This window comes from Mobula birostris, chromosome 25 (genome assembly GCF_030028105.1).
Source record: "Mobula birostris isolate sMobBir1 chromosome 25, sMobBir1.hap1, whole genome shotgun sequence".
NCBI lineage: Eukaryota > Metazoa > Chordata > Chondrichthyes > Myliobatiformes > Myliobatidae > Mobula > Mobula birostris.
In genome coordinates, this window is record NC_092394.1 from 30,403,072 (window position 1) to 30,423,052 (window position 19,981).

At 44.2% G+C, this 19,981-nt stretch overlaps 1 protein-coding gene across 1 annotated transcript in view; it reads left to right on the forward strand.

Annotated features, from left to right (window-relative positions):
* The window catches only part of LOC140187859 (sodium- and chloride-dependent GABA transporter ine), a 139,444-nt gene that overhangs the window by 111,504 nt on the left and 7,959 nt on the right, over window positions 1-19,981 (forward strand). Inside the window, exons 9-12 of the mRNA XM_072243654.1 lie at window positions 6,063-6,203; window positions 9,952-10,051; window positions 15,361-15,461; window positions 16,432-16,599. Coding sequence (XP_072099755.1) covers window positions 6,063-6,203; window positions 9,952-10,051; window positions 15,361-15,461; window positions 16,432-16,599 — 510 coding nt within the window. The remainder of the gene's footprint in view (window positions 1-6,062; window positions 6,204-9,951; window positions 10,052-15,360; window positions 15,462-16,431; window positions 16,600-19,981) is intronic.

Consider the following 19,981-nt stretch of genomic DNA (forward strand, 5'->3'; position numbering starts at 1 on the left):
GTAAACCCATCAGAACCCGGGGACTTTCCAGCCTTTAACCTAGAGATGGCCACGTTCAGTTCTTTGACAGTTACTGGTTCTAATAAACTTTCATTTTGTAAATCTGTAAGTTTAGGTAGATCTAAAAAATTCAATACATTGTCTATATAGGGCTCATTGGGGGCCCGGGGTTGGGAGTACAGCTCTCGATTAATATGTTTCAAAACTCTCTTGAATTTTCCCTATTGTACTCTCCACAAGCTTTGTCTTTGGATTCCTTATTTTATGAATTGTATTGTCTGCTTGTTGTTTTCGTAATTTATATGCTAATAATCTAGCTGATTTACCTCCTACTTCATAATTCTTTTGTCTCAGGTAAAGAAAATTTCTTTGAGTTTCCAACGTATAAATATCGTCAATTTCACTTTGCAATTTCCTAATTTCCTGTTTTCGATTTGAATTACTTTTGTTGCTATCTACAACTTGAAGTTGTTTTAATTTTCCTTGAAGGTCTGCTAATTTTTGTGCATTGATTTTTTTCATGTGAGTGGTAATGGAAATAATTTTCCCTCTCAGTACAGCTTTCAATGTATCCCATAAGATCACTGGTGATGTTTCTCCCGTGTCATTAAGGTCTAGATATTCTTTGATTTCTCCCCTTAATCTCTCCATTACTTTCGGGTTATTGAGTATATGTGAGTTTAGCCTCCATAGTGTTTTCCTCATTTTCCTTTCCAGGATTAGAGACATAGAGACTGGGCTATGATCCGACAGATCAATTGTTGCAATATTACAGTTTTTTATCCTGAGTCTATCTGTATTAAAGATAAAGAAATAGTCTATCCTTGAATAGGCTGAATGAGGGAAAGAATAATGTGTATAATCTTTACTAGTAGGGTGTAATTCCCTCCAGACATCTATAATTCCCAACTCCTCCATCAATGAATTCATTTTCCGAGTCAGAGGTTTATTCTGAGTAACTATTCTTGAAGAATCTAATACAGGATTTAATCTAATATTAAGATCCCCTCCACAAATTACTACCCCTTGAGAACTGACCATTAGGTCAAAAGTGTGTCTATAAAATGACCATTCACAACCTGGAGGAGCATAAACATTCAGCAATGTTATTTCTGTACCTTCCTGTGATTTTTACAAACCGTCCTTCTTTGTCTTTAGTCTCTGAAATATGTTCATAATTAAGAGTACTTGATATTAAAGTAGCTACCCCTCTTTTGTGACTCAATTTATATGATGAATAAAATACATGCTTAAAGCCCATTCTTTTTAATTTTCCATGTTCAGATTGGCTCATATGTGTTTCCTGGAGGAAAGCTATTTGTGCCCTCTCTTTTTTCAATTTAGACATAATCTTATTTCTTTTAATTGGATTCAAAACCCCATTAATATTATAGGAAATTATTTTTACCAATTCAGTTTGCATTTTTCTCTAGTAGAAAAAAAACTCTCCTTTTCTAACCAAACAGTAAGCAATCCCTTCTCAACAGTAAACCAAGACATATAACCACACCCTAGACATTTTTGAACGTGTAACATTTGAAAAATTTTCCCGACTTCCCACAGTGAGGCCTGAGCACCGACCCGCCTCAGTTCAGAGGGATAACCTCTATCTTCACCCTGTGTTAGAGGGCCCTCAGCAGTTTGAATAATCATAGAGAATTTTCTCCTATTTATGTCTCGACCAAATTGCTATCATTCAAGTTATTCCACCTAGTTTATTTTCAGTTACCAGTTTTCATTTTACCTTTAAGTCCGATTTACTCTTTTCAGTCATTTCTCTTAATTAATCTGTATTCTCTGTACATTCGCGTCTGAATATTTGCAGCTTTTCCTTGTAGTTTGACACTCTGGTTCGAGTGGAGCGTCCTCGCCCCACTAACTGCCACGACTTCTGCCGAATCCTCTCCAGTAGCGACTCCGGTTGGGTGATAACTTTAATAGGTAGTCCCCGGTCCGCCAGGTCCGACGTTGGGAAGTTAATTTCAAATAATTGAGTAAATAATAGAATAAAAAGCAAGTATTGGCAACAGTGATGGTGGAGCTACTGGATTGTTCTAAAAATCTATCACATTGGTCGGGGGCCATGGGGGGGTGGAATTGGTCATCTTACCAAATGGGTTACCCCAGACCTTACCAATGTGACAGAGACTTAACCACCTCGTCAATTCAGGGTTAATTATGACTAAGCACTAAATGCCCGATTTGCTGCTGACATCTTATGAATGAATTGTTCAGAGACAACACAAAGCACAGACTATCATCTCACCACAAATCCTCTCAGTCCCTAGATCACAGCAGACAAGGGAAAATTACTTTTCAGAAATGTAATTTTCTGTTCCCCCCACTTCAGAAAACACAAGCACATTTGTCTATGCAAATGCTGAAATCAAGAAAATACCTCTGTCAAATATAAAAGCTCCATTTAATAAGTCAAGCAGGTAACAAATTATAATTTTTCACAGACCAAATAACAAAGGCACTCGTATTTCTGTCCGATTATTGTACAGTACTTGAGCTCACAATGTAGTCTCCTCTACATCACGGAAACCAACCACTACTTATGGCTTTACAATCCATAAGGTTGTTCCTGAGCTCTCAGTTGCCTCTTGCTGCAATTCTCCATCCAGCCCTCACTCTAGGTTTGGTCTATGTTCCAATAAGGCTCAATGTCACTCTAGGTTCAGTCTATGTTCCAGTAAGGCTCAATGTCACTCTAGGTTCAGTCTATGTTCCAGTAAGGCTCAATGTCACTCTGGCTTTGGTCTATGTTCCAATAAGGCTCAATGTCACTTGAGGAACTGCATCTAACATCAGAATAGGACTTTCAGATTCAGCACTTTCAAATAATCAGCCATTCCAGCTTTACATCACATTTCTGGCAGGGGTTTCTTCTCCTCTGTTATTGCAGATTTTATTAGTCTCTGCACATTTACACCTCCCCCCCCCCCCCATACTTGCCTTGCCTATTCTCTTTCAGCCACACCATCCCCAGATACACCTGCTGGGACCTCTGTCAGGAGAGAGCCCTGCAGGAGGTGCCTTTTACCTGAGCTAATAATAAACTACAGCTCCTCCTGCTGTGTCAGCAGTTTACAAATGATTTCACTATGGTAAACAGCATATGAACTTCCAGGCCAATATGCATTCTTCAGCCATAAAGTAAAGGCATCCGTTAGTCTTGCGAGACCATGGATCTGCGCCCAGAAACTCTTCACTCTCCAGGGCGCAGGCCTGGGCAAGGTTGTATGGAAGACCAGCAGTTGCCCATGCTGCAAGTCTCCCCTCTCCACAACACCAATGTTGTCCAAGGGAAGGGCATTAGGACCCATACAGCTTGGCACCAGTGTCGTCACAGAGCAAAGTGTGATTAGGTGCCTTGCTCAAGGACACAACACGTTGCCTTGGCTGGGGCTCGAACTCATGACTGTCAGGTCGCTAGTCCAATGCCTTAACTACTTGGCCAAGTGCTGAAATAAATAACCTGGTCATCTACTTCACTATTACTGTCAAACTTTGAATAGCAAAGATATCCCGTCATGTTTTTCTATAACTGTGAAAACTTCAAAATTATTTCTTCAGCTGCGAAAGAATTTGTACACTGAACACCTTACTTACAGACACAAATCTTTTCTCTCTCCTTTCAATTGCAAATGTAAATTTTACTGTTCATAAACGGCATCAGATATGTTAGCCCATTTCTTCTGGATATTGAGTGATCAACAAGCTGCTGGAGGAACTCAGCAGGTTGAGCAGCATCTATGAGGGGGAAAAAGAGTTGCCAGTATTTTGAGTTGAAAGCCTCCATTAGGATTGGATACTTCCCATCTCCTCCACCTGCTTCTTATTGGATTCCTGCCTGCGGATTTGCCTTATTTAAGAAACCATGCAACACGTGCCTGCTTGAAAAGAAGTGTTACTTTTATATTCTCCAGGCAACTCAGATTCAAAAATTAAACAGGAAATATCTTTTTAATTAAGAAGGCAAGCCAATCTTGGTTGTGCATCTGAAATGCATTACTTTTTCTATAAATGTGACATAATTATATTTTGAATGTTTCACTCCCACCTCACACTGTTTATATTTCAATGGCTCTCCCCTAATCAGCCAACAACCTTAGGATCATGTCAGGCTATAACTAGCTCCAGTATCCTTATTACTCACTGAGTAATGTTTGACAGCTACTGAAAAAAGAAGGCGTACAATTTTAATAATATTTATGATTCACTTTTACTTTTTGTATTTGTATTGAGTTGAGTTATTGTTGTTCCTTTCCGGGCACAACCTTGCTGTTTCTTTTTCCAACGCTTAACCCAGCAAGGAGTCAGCCGGATTTGAACCTGGGACCACTCACCTTGAAGTCCGGTGCTGAAACCATGACACCACCGGTCAGCATGTGTATTGAGTTGTGATAAGGAAGAGAGGGTTAGAGTTATGAGATTTGACTATTGGCTATTGACGGCAGGCATGGCTGAGTTGGGGACATCGATGAGGGCGAGAGGGTTGATGGATTGGATGATGGTTGGATGTTGGGGTGGTCACTGATTTGGGGTAATCGACTGAGGGGAAATCAGTGATTGAGGGAGGGAGCACTGCTGAACTGGGAGAGAGATCAGCGACTGGGAAGTTGCCAGTGACTCAGAACGTGGGGTTTGTGCTATCAAGGCTTGGCTCCTGAGAGTAGCTCGTGAGGGAGGGAAGGGTTGGAAGAGCCAAGCTAAGGTCATAGGCTTGGTGGGTGATGGGTGAGTCAGGAGCATGGATGAGGAATGAGACAAGCAAAATAAAGAGAGCCGATCTCAGTCAGGTTCTCAACACTAGGCTGATACCCACTTGAAATCAAGCTTGAGAAGAAAGGGTAGAGCTTCTGAAACCTGAATGAAGTAAGAGGGCAGCAGATGAGCACACTGAACAACATGGTGTACAGCCTCGCGGCAACACTTTAACTGAGCCACACACACAAAAAGCTGGAGGAGCTCAGTAGGTCAGGCAGAGTTCATGGAGGGAAATGAACGGTCAACATGTCCTTTTGAAAGGCTTTGGCCCAAAGCCTCAATTGTTCATTTCCCTTCATAGGCGTTGCCTGCTCTTCCGAGTACCTCCAGCATTTAGTGCACGTTGCTCAAGATTTCCAGCATCTGCAGAATCTCTGGTTTCTACTTTAAGTGGACAGCACAGCAGAAGTGAGCCCAACCTAGAATATGAACTTCATGTTCTAAGTGTAAGTGCGATCATGACCAGAAGCTGCAGAAAGAATCAAACTTCCTAGGATGCACAGAGAAAGCCAGTTCTATGTGATCAGATGACAGGGCACATCTCCTCACTTTGTACTATCAGCAAATTGGGATTCGTTATCTGTTGTAAATGTCTCAGGTTTAACCTGCTGCTCAAGTGGGCAGATTTTCTGGTCTGGGAGATGGAGGTCCATGGAGAGCCCACGGGCTCAGAAACTCAAGCAGCCAGCTGTAACACACTACTAAAGGCTCAAGTCTGTCCTCATCCAAGTCTTTAGTAGAGATCACAAGCAGAAGTGATCATATCCCTGCATCATGTGGCACTCTAGCAGTAACAGTCAGCCTACCTAATCATTGTCTTCTGCTCTTCATCAGTGCTAGTATGTGACTCCCCAACTCCATCAATCCTTATTTTATGTCAGAAGTTTTGTTGTAGATGCTGTGTCAGTGACTGAGCCATAACGTTAACTTTAGTCTGCTGATTGTTCCCATCATTTTCTACTTTACTTCAGAAGTTCATATGGTTTTTTTTGCTTTTTTTCTAGGGGACGTTATGAGTCAAATCTCAGTATGGCAGACAGGAAATGAGTTGCTAAAGCCAAGGTCTACAAATTTTCCTTGAAATGTAGTTCAGGTTACCACTTAGCTGCTCTCAGCTATGATCTAGTAAACTGCTCAAGTAGGGAATGAGGAATAAACGCTGACTTTGCTAGCAATGCAATAAAAGTAATGGGATTTTAATGCAACAGATGTGCTTCCTCAAGAAACCAAGAACATTATTTGAAATATGTTCATGAAGTCATCTGTTTTTTTCTCTTCCTACTCTGCAGTTTGCCATGGTTGAGGTGATGGTGACAAGCCTCGTGGACACGCACAACAAATACCTATTAAAATACCTGAAGAGGAAGGAGTTTGTGGTTCTGGTTGTCTGTGTGGTGGCTTTCCTTTTAGGAATTCCAAATGTGACCCAGGTAAATGTCTTCCATCAACCATCACTCAATCAACCCATGAATGGGTTTTAATCTCCACAATGTTAGATGAGCTTACTTGGATCCAACTACCAGGGAAGCTGTCTCTTTTATCTTAGCATTTGCTGCTTTGAGTGAAATATGTGAGTAGGTTTCTCCTATAACAGTCTTTTTTCTGAGTTCACTCTGAAGCTGTTCTCTGGGATAAGTCTCAGAGAGCAGCACCACTCAGGACCCCTTTAAGGAGTTTATTAAAAACTGGCCAAACACCACAAATAAAATAATGCAAATATAGGCAATATAAATTATAACACATATGAAGTTGCATGATGTTATCAAAGACATGATATGAAATGTTGAGAGTTTCTCCTCTCTTATAGGACCTCTCTCTGCTGTATCTTACACACTTAAACCTTTAGATTCAGCTGCCAGACCCTCTCTCCCCTCAAGTTTTCAGCTGCCTTACCGGTTACTCTTTTAACTCTAAGCATTATTATCCTTCAAGTGCAGATCGCTTGAGAAGGAACTCACCATGCCAAGTTAGGGGACGTAGCTTCAAAGTTCATGGGAATAGGTTTTTCTCTCTCTCCTTTTTCTCCCTCTGTCTCTCTCACTAAAACCCCTTGCCCATCCTCTGGGCTTCCCCCTCCCCCTTTCTTTCTCCCTAGGCCTCCTGTCCCATGATCCTCTCATATCCCTTTTGCCAATCGACTGTCCAGCTCTTGGCTCCATCCCTCCCCCTCCTGTCTTCTCCTATCATTTCGGATCTCCCCCTCCCCCTCCCACTTTCAAATCTCTTACTAGCTCTTCTTTCAGTTAGTCCTGACGAAGGGTCTAGGCCCGAAACGTCAACTGTACCTCTTCCTAGAGATGCTGTCTGGCCTGCTGCGTTCACCAGCAACTTTTATGTGTGTTGCTTGAAATTCCAGCATCTGCAGATTTCCTCGTGTTTGCGAGATATGAGGAGAAACTGTCTTACCCAAAAAGTAAATTCTGTGGAATTCTCTGCTCAAGGGAAGCAGTAGGTATTACCTCATTAAATATATTTCAATCACAGCTAGCTAGATCTTGGCATAGCAGGAGAATTAAGGGTTACGGGTAAAAGGCAAGTAGGTGGAACTAAGTCAACAGCCTTGTTGAGTTGAGTTGGGAATTCTTTTGGGAATGGGGGGGTGTTAACAACTGTGTTGTAATTTTTTTAGTTTTGTCTGTGTGGGAGGGTTTGATGTTCCTCTTTGAATGACCTCCATGGTTTTCTTTGTTTTCTGGCTATCTGGAGAAGACAAATCTCAGGTTTGTATACTGCATACCTACTTTGATAATAAATGAGCCTTTGAACTTCAACTAGCCAAGATCTTATTGAATGATGGAGCAGGCTCAACAGGCCAGATGGCCTAATCCTGTTCCTAAATCTTATGACCACTCAGGTTATTCTGCATCTGGTTCCTCACAGGGTGTCCTTTCCATGACTTAACTCTCAACTACAGCAGCTGTTCTCTCTCCCTAGGCATCCTTTTCTTGTAATCCAAAGAAAACCACACCTGTAACAATATGATTAACACAACCTTCCCTTTTGATGGTACCAACCTCCAAATTGTTTTTTTCCCCTTTCCTGCTCTCAGTGTGTTTGAAACATTTATCTCTGATGCTGGGCCCCACAGCACCTTTAAACAGGAATCTCCGTCAACCTTTTGTTCATTTTTCAGTCACGATGAATCAGATACTTTTGCTGCAGGCATCTGACTACAAACACTTTGATAATTTAATATTTGCACAATTTTAAGTGGGCTTGATTATACTATTGAATAATAATGAACATTTGAGTTGGGAATATGAGCCTATGGTAAATGTCAAACTGTTCTACGAATTCGCAGCTTATTTTAGTCAACAGCCTCTTCTTTCCCTGTAATCTTATCTAGAATTTCTACCCAAATGCCCCAAGTTAGAACAGATATCCACATTTCATTTCCATTGATTCAAATGACATCATTATAATACAAATCCTCCCAGTCAGTGAAAGATACTTATCTGAATCATTCCACCATGGAATCATAGCAACATAGAAAACCTACAGCACAATACAGGCCATTTGTCACACAATGCCGTGCCGAACATGTACTTACTTTAGAAATTACCTAGGGTTACCCATAGCCCTCTATTTTTCTAAGCTCCATGTACCTATCCAGGAGTCCCTTAAAAGACCCTATCATTTCCGTCTCCACCACCGCATTCGCCAGCAGACCATTCCATGCACTCACCACTCTCTGCATTAAAACTTACCCTGATATCTCCTCTGTACCTACTTCCAAACACCTTAAAACTGTGTCCTCTCATGATAACGACTTCAGCCCTGGGGAAAAGCCGCTGACCATCTACATGATCAAAGCCTCTCATCATCTTATACACCTCTATCAGGTCACCCCTCATCCTCCATCGCTCCAAGGAGAAAAGGCCAAGTTCACTCAACCTATTCTCATAAAGCATGCTCCCCAAACCAGGCTACATCCTTGTAAATCTCCTCCGCACCCTTTCTATCCTTTCTGCAGTGAGGTGACCAGAACTGAGCACAGTACTCCAAGTGGGCCCTGACCAGGGTCCTATATAGCTGTAACATTACCTCTCGGCTCTTAAACTCAATCCCATGGTTGATGAAGGCCAATGCACCATATGCCTTCTTAACCACAGAGTCAACCTGTAGCAGCTTTGAGTGTCCTATGGACTCAGACCCCAAGATCCCTCTGATCCTCCACACTGCCAAGAGTCTTATCATTAACACTATATTCTGCCATCATATTTGACCTACCAATATGAACCACCTCACACTTATCTGGGTTGAACTCCATCTGCCACTTCTCAGCCCAGTGTTGCATCCTATCAATGTCCCGCTGAAACCTCTGACAGCTCTCCACACAATACACAACACCCCCAACCTCTGTATCATCAGCAAATTTACTAACCCATCTCTCCACTTCCTCATCCAGGTCATTTATAAAAACCACGGTCACTTTAATCCATAGTGCCTTAGCATTTGCTATTTTGACCGTGAAAGGAAAATGGCTGCATTGAAGAGGGTACAGTGCTCTTTCAGTGGAGAAGAGCACATTCCAGTTTATGGTTTGTTCATCTGGTGCTTCATCTTATTCAGATATTATATTTTATTTAGGGACAATTATGCTTCAATAAAAATGACCATGGGTATACACTAGCTTACTTTCTTTTCACTATATGGACGTGGGCAGGGTGTTTCATATCATGGGGGAGGCTAGCACAGACTCAGAATTCAACAACGTCCCTTTAAAATAGAGATGAGGAGGAATTTCTTTAGCCACCAGTGGGTGGTGAATTTGTGGGATCCATTGCCACAGATGATCGTGGAGGCCAAGCCGTTGACTATATTTAAGGCGGAGATCGATAGGTTCTTGATTAGTATGGGTGTCACAGATTACAGGGGGGAGGTAGAAGAATAGAGTTGAGAGGGATTATAAATCACCCAAGATGCAATGGCGGGACAGACTTGATGGACCAAATGGCCTAATTCTGCTCCTATGTCTTATGGCTTTGTATACCTCATCTTACAGAGGGATGTATTAACAATCGTCCATCAATTATGCTTATTTGTGTCTAATGGTCTTCCTCCACTCTTTCAATATTTTTGTGAGTTTTAATTTAATCTTGGTATCTTTCAGTTGAGCATTGGCACACCTGTAACATCCCGTCTCCATCACATGCCTCAAACATCATGTTGTTTCAGGGTGGGATTTACGTTTTCCAGCTCCTGGATCATTACACCGCCCAAGTATCCATCGTTTTCCTCACCTTTTGTGAGGTGCTCGCAGTTTGTTGGCTTTATGGTAAGTCACTGTCAGTCTTATTGTCAATATACAGGCGTTGTAGATTTGATCAAATTGATTGGTATCAAATGCATAACATGCAGCAGTCCCTGGCCGGAAAGCAGTTGGTGTAATCACTGTCATGGCAAAACCTACCAAGCAATGGAAAACAATGTTTTTACCCTGATCGGTATGGGAATTAAATTAAATTTATCCTCCTGTAATGCATAGACTTCCCCTGAGTTTACCCCACTGCACTGGAACTATTAAGGTGACGTACACTGGGAAGCCACCGGAAGGGACAATCACAACTCAGGACCCTGAGAAGGATGTCATATTGAATGATTTCTCACAGCAGCCACGATCTGTGTGCTGAAGAAGGCGGGTGCTTAATCGAGCTACCCCAGCTGCCCCCGACCATGCAGGGGCGACAGCTGCACCTGCACAGAACCTGGTGCATTCTTCTCACAGTCAGGTGGCAGCCAGGATAAGATTCAATATTCAGGATTATTTCATTGTCATTCTCCAGTGCAAGAGTGCAAAGGAGATCAAAATTATTGTTGCTCTGGATCCGGTGCAGCATCAAAAGAAACCAGTGAGCTGAAAGAGCACAGTAAACAAAAACACAATGAAACAACCCTATAAAAGACCATGTACAAGTAATACTCTGAGTGTGACCGTATATACGTAAGATTAGCTTATAAACATGAACTGATGATATATATGAAAGCACCTGGTTTCCTTGGCTCCATAAGTCTCGGGAAGACACGCTCCGGTCCCACCAAACCCGTAAGATTGAGACAACCCTCCCACCCTAAACCCCGGTAACTTGCTACCTCGTTGCAACCCAGTGCCAAGAAGTAACAGACAGCACACTGCATACGATTAAAGGAATTATATTTATGAATCTTAACTAAAAGGTTAGTAAAAAAAAAAAATAAAAAGGGCCCATGATAACTAAACAGTCAAATGTGCACAAGTTGGAGCTCAACTCTTCCAAAAGTCAAGCATATCCACCGATCCTCAGTAGACCCCAGCACCTTGCTCCATCAAATCACTGTTCCCCACAGGGTCAAATCCCACGACTGGTTCTCTCTTCATCTCCCGCCGAACAAAGGACCCCAGCTCCCACCGGTGTCAGGCACACTACATCTAAACCTGCTCCCCTGATTGGACAGCTCACATTGCAAAGCTCCCATTATCTCTGACTGTAACCCAAACACTGCTTCTACAGAAAGACCGTTACGTTAGCAGTGAAACCTTTCCCAGGGTGTTACATGTACATAAAGTGAAACTAGACACAGGAGTATCTGTACACAAGGTGACTCTGAGAACAAGTGATAAAGTGACAAAAGTGAAACTTGGCAAGAGGAATTAAAGGGAATGGTTGAAGGCAGGTGAAAATGAATACCTGGCAGCCCTGCTGAAAGGTTGCACCAGAGACAAATGTAGCATTTTCAATCTGAAAGTTGAAAGAGTGCAGAGAAGGTTTACAAGAATGTTGCCGGGACTTGAGAAACTCAGTTACAGAGAAATACTGAATAGGTTAGGACTTTATTCTCTGGAGCGTAGAAGAACGAGGGGAGATTTGATAGAGGTATATAAAATTATGATGGGTACAGACAGAGTGAATGCAAGCAGGCTTTTTCCACTGAGGCAAGGGGAGAAAAAAACCAGAGGACATGGGTTAAGGGTGAAGGGGGAAAAGTTTAAAGGGAACATTAGTGGGGGCTTCTTCACACAGAGAGTGGTGGGAGTATGGAATGAGCTGCCAGACGAGGTGGTACATGCGGGTTCTTTTTTAACATTTAAGAATAAATTGGACAGATACATGGTTAGGAGGTGTATGGAGGGATATGGTCCGTGTGCAGGTCAGTGGGACTAGGCAGAAAATAGTTCTGCACAGCCAAGAAGGGCCAAAAGGCCTGTTTCTGTGCTGTAGTTTTTCTATGGTTTCTATGAAGGCTGTGCCAAGTGAATCAGCGAGGCCCACATAGCTGTACGTAGTTGGATTAAGGAAGGATATGCCTTCTCATTCTCACTCCCAGCCACTCTCACCAATATTAAACCATAAGTCTGCATGTGCAACCATAAAATTAAAGCAGGATCGGTTACTCCTGTGAGGCCAAGCACCTGAGGTGAACTTTGCAGGGACAGACAGGGACAGAGACACGGACGGCGGGCGGGGGGGCGGGGGAAGAGAGACAGAAAGGGGAAAGGGGGGAGAGGGAAAAAAAAACAACATCTAGAAGGAACAGTTAGGACCTCCTTGGTCCTGAGATGTCTGGATGATCCTGGTCCTGACAGAGCACATGCATAGAGGGCCAACTCCAAGCTATTGTCAGCTTGTTCATCAAAGCACAGGAGAAGGCACATAAGTCTATGAATCTGCCCCACTGCACAAATTCTAAGAATAAAAGATGCTAGAGAACATAAAGCAGTTCTCATATCTCCCGAGCCACCATTCGATGTAAGCAGGGACTGAAGCTGAAAATAATCACTACTTTCTGTTTGAAGGTCAGGACCTCAGACCTGGCACAATACTCTGGCAATCCAGATGCCTACAGTGATCTCTACCCTCCTGAGACCTCGGCCACCTAGCACAGGGAACTCAGGGCACAGGAAACGCACCATTATTGCCACAATATCCTCCAAACTCACTGGGAGGATGAGTGAATCACTGTCAGTGTTCCGTCCCAGACCAACATCCGCAGTTACACTCAGTCAGTCACAGCAGACGCATCACATCACCTCCACGCCCAGCAGCAGGATCCCGGGACAGGTAATCCATACTGAAAGAGATCTCGTGGTACTCAGAGATACACTCACAGCTTCTGTGAAAAAATGACATATCCACACTAATTCCTGGGAGTTGCGGACCTATCACTGCTCAGAGTAGGGAAGGAGCATATTGAGAACCCTAGGGTCTTGTGTTGGATGCACAGAGAAGGGTTACATCACCTGACAAACATCAAGTAGCTCCTCCTCTCTCTGTGGGAAGTTTGTAGCTCCCACATCAATCATCACAAAGCCAGCAGAACTAGAGTGGGTGTTAAGTTACCTTCAATCTGCAGGGACGTCCCAGTAAGGGGCAGTGAACTTTCACTGTTTGCAAGTAGCCCGATCATGCTTAATACACAAGAATATTCAATGTTTTTTTATGTTATAGCACACATAGTTCCATTATCTATCCATTTTGGAAGTATTTTGCTTAACTAAATCAAAGAGTTTGCTGAGGGAAAGTTTGTGTTTTACAGACATTAGCTGCAAATTTCAAGATTATCTTCACAGAGACGAGATCCCTTAGGAGAAATGAAATGTGCAGAAACGGGGGATTTGCATTGTACTAATTCATTCCACGTTATCTGAGCAGTTTAGTCCTGCAGACAGCCTCCTGAAGGAGGAAAGTGAGGACTACTGATGCCTGTAACCTCGCAGTAATCTGGCTCTTATCTTTCCAGACAAGTGGCAAACCAGAAGCAAGTTTAATATCACCGACATATGTCATGAAATTTGTTGTTTTGCAGCCACAGTACATTGCCACACATAATAGTAAAAACTGCAAATTACAATACGAAATATATATTAAAATTTTAATTAAGTAAGTACAGTAGTGCAAACAAGAAAAAAATTGTGAGGTAGTGTCCATGGGTTCATTGTCCATTCAGAAATCTGATGGTGGAGGGGAAGAAGCTGTTCCTGAAACTTAGCAATCCTTCTGCCATTCATTCAGGCCTTCCCTGTGCAATCATTTAAATTCCGATCCCCATTCCCATTCCGACATGGCCTCCTCTTCTGCCATGATGAGACCACTCTCAGGGTGGAGGAGCAACACTTTATATTCCATCTAGGTAGCCTCCAACTTGATGGCATGAACATCGATTTCTCCTTCTGGTAACTTTGTTCCCCCACCCCCTTTCCATTTTCTTCCATTCTCTACTCCGGCCTCTTCCTCTTCTCCTCGACGGTCTATCACCTGCCCCTGGTGCTCCTCCTCCTTCCCTTTCTCCCATGGTCCACCCTCCTCTCCTATCAGGTTCCTTCTTCCTCAGCCCTTTGCCTTTTCCACCTATCACCTCCCAGTTTCTTACTTCATCCCCCTCACCGCCCCCTCAAGCTGGCTTCACCTATCACCTTCCAGCTTGTGGCTTGTCCTCTTTCCACTCCCTCCATCTTTTCATTCTGACATCTTCCCCCTTCCTTTCCAGTCCCGATGAAGGATCTTGGCCCAAAACCTCGGCTATTTATTCCTCTCCATAGATGATGCCTGGCCTGCTGAGTTCCTGCAGTATATCGAGTGTGTCGCTCCTGAAACGTTGAGTGTGCTTCTTCAGACCCCTGAATCCCTTCCTTGATGGTAACAATGAGAAGAGGGCAGATCCTGGGTGATGGGGGTCCTTCACCATGGATGCCACGTTTTAAAACACTGCCCTTTGAAGGGGTCCTCCATGCTGGTGAGGTTAGTGCCTATGATGGTGCTGGCTGAGTTTACAACTTTCTGCAGCTTTTTCCGATCCTGTGCAGTCACCCCTCCACACCAGACGGTGATGCAACCTGGTAGAATGCTCCCCATGGTACATCTGTGGAAATTTGCAAGAGTTGGTGACATATTAAGTCTCCCAAATTCTTAGAGAAACATAGCTGCTTGTCGTGCCTTCTTTGTAATTGCATCAAAATGTTGAGCCCAGGGTAGATCTTCAGAGATGTTGACACTCAGAAGGTGAAACTGCTCACCCTTTCCTCTTCTGATCCATCCATGAGGACTGGACTGGTGTGCGTGTTCCCTTGGCTTCCCCTTCCTGAAGTTCACAATTCATTCTTTGGTCTTACTGACACTGTTGATACATCACCACTCAACCAGCTGACCTACCTCACTCCTGTACGCCTCTTCGTCACCATCTGAAATTCTGCCGACAATAATCGTGTCACTGGCAAATTTACAGATATCGTTTGAGCTGTGACTAGACTCGCGGTTGTGTGTATAGAGAGAGGAGAGCGGTGAGCTAACCACACGTCCTTGAGGTCCGCCAGTGTTGATTGACAGCGAGCAGGAGATGTTTTTTTTTTCCAATCCACACTGAATGAATAATTTGTCACTGATGCTGAATTCTTTTAGTGGTTCCAACTGCTGCAAAACCTGTTCAAAATCTTGCAGACACTTCCTGCCATGAAACCGGTTCATTTAAAGCCGGCGATTGTTAGAGTACAAAACCTGTTTTGATTTTGAACAGGTTATTTTGATTTAAAACACGCTGACCCAGCAACATGTTAAGTTATTGCCTGTGGAAATTGCGGCGTGATTTTACAAAAGACGGTTTCCTGTTTTGAAGGTGTCTCTCGGCTGTCACAGAACATTACAGAGATGCTGGGAAAACCGCCAAACATTTACATCCGTGTGTGTTGGCTTGTGCTGTCTCCCATACTGATACTTGTAAGTTCACCTTACCTAGTTCAAGATTTTAAAGTGTATGTCACATGCCCCTGCAGTGTTTGAGTCTAGTTTTAACCAATGACTTTTGATGGGCAAAGATTTGGCTTGAACGTGGTAGGCCAAAGGTCCCAGGTCTGTGCTGTACAAAATCTATGGGGCCGTCATTTAAAATAGTAGTTGAATATTTAAAACATTATAGATACCGGAAACTTGAAATGAAATCAAAAAAGCTTGGAGTGGCGAAGCTGTGGGGCCCCTGCCACCCGGCTCCAGCAACTCGACTCGGCCTCTGACCTCGAGTGCTGTCTGCCTTCAGTTTGCATACCCCGCCAGTGGCAGGGGTGCTCCAGTTCCTCCCAGGCCACAAGGACATGCAGGTGGAACGAATGGCTGCTGGAAGCGACCAGACTTGGAAGCGAAAGAACCCAAAGGGGAAGTGGATGGGTGCGGGAGACAGAATGGGTCACGAGGAAAATAAGTAGGGGATCAGGACTGATAGATTTGCTCTGACGGACAGTGTAGACTTGATAGGCTGAATGGCCTCCTCCATGTCATAAGGAGCAGCATTAGTGGGTCCAGCTAATTTAACTTGTATTGCTTTATATCGATTTTTTAATTCCACTCTGGTCTCACTATGTTACTCAGTTAAATTGTTTTATCTATGCTTATTACTAGAAGCATCAATGTCCTTCCAAGGCAGCTGCCAGGATTGATGCTACACACAGTTTGTGAATCTGCTTCGTGGACAGGCTCCTCGCAGAAGCTCTGGCCATTCCATCAGTCCGCCAGCAATATTTTGGTTTCTGCAAGTTCTTTTGCCCCTCACTATTAAGATCCCCTAACGTGAAATATAATCATCCAGAATTACTTTTCTCCCTCCCCAAGACTGTTAGAAATTGTTGGCAGAATACTGCATGAATTTGGATGTTTTGGATCTTTAATTCCTTGGTCCCCTTCATCCCCCCCTCAGGTCCTTGCTGTGTGCATTGTCCTCGACTTTGAGCCTGTACGTTACGGCACCTACAGCTACCCAGAGTGGGCCCAGAGCCTCGGCTGGGTCATCACCCTCACTTCGCTGATTTGGATCCCGACTGGGGCTCTCCACACACTGCTCACATCCAAAGGCTCCTTCTGCCAGGTGAGTTGCCCCCGCAGCAGGCGTCGGTGGCCATAGACAGCCGTGAAAGCCAGCTCGTCTGCACTTCCACACAAAATGCTGGAAGCACTCAGCAGCTCGGCGGGCCTCTGGGGAAATAGAACCTCTCGCCCATCCCTGAACCAAGCAGCAACCTTGACCAATGTTAAAGCCCCAAGCTCGAGAACTTCTCCCTAAACCCCTCCATCTGCCTGCTTCCTTCCTCATTCACTCCTCAAGATTCAGGTACATTTATTGTCAAAAACTGTATAAATTACACAACCTTGAGATTTGTTCGCTCACAGGCAGCCTCAAAGCAAGAAACCCAAAAGAACCTGATTAAAGAAAAAAAGTTAAAATAAAAGACCAACACCTGATGCGCAAGAGAAAGGAAAAAAATACAAACCATGCAAACAATTGAAGAGAACAACAACATTCTGAACCAAAATTGAGGCCTCAGATCCGAACCTCAAAGCAGCCTGGAGTAGGCCCAAAGCCTCACTTATCGGTTCGTCATATTAGTGGCATGGATCACAGCAGCTGGGCAGTTCTCATAGCCTCAGCGCCATGGAGAGAGGAGTGACCATCATGGAGAAAAAGCTCTCATCTTGGATCCTGATACCCTGTCTTTTCAGTCCGAGTCAGCATTTAAATTGATCAAAACAATAGGCAGCAGAAGGCTCCAGCACCCTGCAGAGAGGAGTGAACAACGTGGAGAGTGAGTGAAATTGGCTCTTGCCTCCAATCTGGGCTGGTGTTTAAATTGTCTAGACAGCAAATCATACCTCTCACTAGGACCCAGCTACTGCGAAAGGCTCCACGCCTAGACCATAAGGCCCAGTGCCTCGCTCTGGGCCCAGATTTCGCCACCCAGCCCGAAGCCACTCTCAAGCACTTCAGATCAGTTTGGCAGCCAGAGCAGTCCAACCTCACAACCGGGCTGTTCATATCGGCATCAGAACTCCATTTGCAACGATTCTGCAACATGTCTTGGCTCATCCTCTGAACTCGCCTTGCCATTGCTCGCCCCTCCACTGTTTGCAGCAATAATTTAACACAAATTACCTGAGAAGAGGTGTTTTTAGTGATGTTTTTTGTCGGATTTCTTATCTTTTTAGCGTTTAGCAGCGCCATCTTAACCAGAAGTTTAAGACCTAGCCGCCTGGCCACGCTTTTGTTCGTCCATGCTAACATCTCCTTCTGTGGGTAAATGACAAACTTTGTTGAGAATACTTTGAGAATATTCCTTTCCGTCAACACAGTTTCTTCAGTGCAAATGATGGCTGTTGTTAAAAGGGTCCAATCCACATCGAAGAAACTGGAACACTTCCCTGGAAATACTGGGTCATGCCACAGGATGGGTTAGATGGAGATGATGCAGTAGAACAGGAGGATGTGAAAGTTAGCATGGATTGAATAGTCTTATGCTCAGTCTCAGAGCAGTGTCCTAGGCCCAGACATTTTCAACTGCACATCAAGGACCTTCCTTCGAAGGGGCAGAAGTGAGGGTTTTTGTTGATGACTGCACAATGTTCAATTGCACTCACAGCTCCTCAGACAAGGAGGCAGTCCATGCCCGCGTAGAGCGAGCCGAGGCACGGGCTGATAAATACCAAGTAATAACTGTGCTAGGAAAGTGCCAGGCTGTCGTCATCTCTAACAAGAGAAAGTCTTGCCATCTTCCCTGGGCATTCATTTCCAAGTCCCACACCATCCGCATCCATTGATCAGAAACTCGGACAGACCAGCCACATAAACACCACAGCTGCAAGTGCAGAGCAGAAGCTGGGTAACCAGCAATGAGCTCCTGCTACCCCAAAACCCTTTCACCATCTGCAGAGGAGTCCTGTGATGGAATACTTTAACTCACCTAGATGTGAATGCAGAGCCACCCAGGAAAAAGAAGACCACCCCCCCCCCCACCCTGGATAGTCTCCCTTCTCCCTTCTTCCATGGAGCAGAAGATACAAAGGACTGAAAGCACAGACCACCAGGCACCAGGGCAGCTTCTACCCCACAGTTATAAGACTATTAAACAGTTCCCCGCTATGATAAGATGGATTCTTGACCTCAAAGTCTACTTTGCTATGATCTTGCACTTTACCTGCACCGAACTTTCTCTCGAGCTTTTACGCTTTATTCTGAATTGTCATCATTTTACCTTGTACAGCCTCAACACACTCTGTAATGATTTGATTTGAATGAACAGTATTGAACGTGGGCCTTTCACTGTATCTCAGTACATGTGACAGTAATAAACCAATTCCCACTTCTTCCACCCCAAACGTTCATTCCCTCTGCCACCCAACCAGAACACCATCTACAAAATAGGCTGCTGTCACCCACCCAGAGCTATGAACTCTAACACCCAGGAGGCCAAAGGAACACCATCACCCAGGTGATTCCCTTCCAAGTCACATACCAGTCTGGTATGGAACCATTTTGCTGGTCCTTGGGTCCAAACCCTGGAACTCCCTTTCCCCAGCACTGCAGAGATGTTCAGATCCGGATACACGCATTTATCATGTGTCCTTCGAAGAGAAACCATGAAATGTGTCATTTGCATTAACAATCAACACGGCCTAAAGATGTGCTGGGGGCAGCCTGCAAGTATTGCCACATATTCTAACGCCAACATTGCATGCCCACGGTACTCAGCAGAACACCACCAAACACACACAAAAAAAAACAACAGATAGAACAAGCAACAAAATAACAAACCCCCCCCCTTTTCTCCCTCCCACCCACTCATCCACACAAATAGTCCTCCAACTCCTAGACAGGTAGCTCCAGTCTCCAGGCTTCGACATCTGGACTTCCGCTCAAGCTTTGGGCTTTGATCTTTGGTGTCAACCCTAGGACTGGCCAATGACAGGACCCCAAACTCCAGCCCAAGCTCTGGCCTTGCCCATTCACTGGTTCATGAGCCTCCTGCCCGCACCGACGTCCAATCCCAGGACCAGATGGAATCTTTCACCACACGGACTGCAGTTTTTCAAGGTCACTCACCGATACCTTCACGAGGGAAGTTTAGGGATGTAAGATAAATGCTGGCCTTATAATGGTCTTATCCTTAAAACAAAATGTTAGTGTCCTGCACAGTCTTCCTCACTTGGGAGTCTGTCAAAGTCCTGAGCCGAGTACATATTTGGGTGGATCCACTGACCCATCGGGTATCTGGACAGCACAATGCTTGTTCTGGAGAGGTGAATATCAGGTCTAACAACAGCTCCAGTGATGCGTGGGTATCAGGGAGAAGATATGCACTTGTGGGGAGAAGGAAGGGGTAGATTGGAGACCAACTGTATAACAGTGGTTTATCTACTGCCACATGGTTCCAGTGACCCCGGTTCAATTCCGACCTCCACTGCTGCCTGTTTGTGTG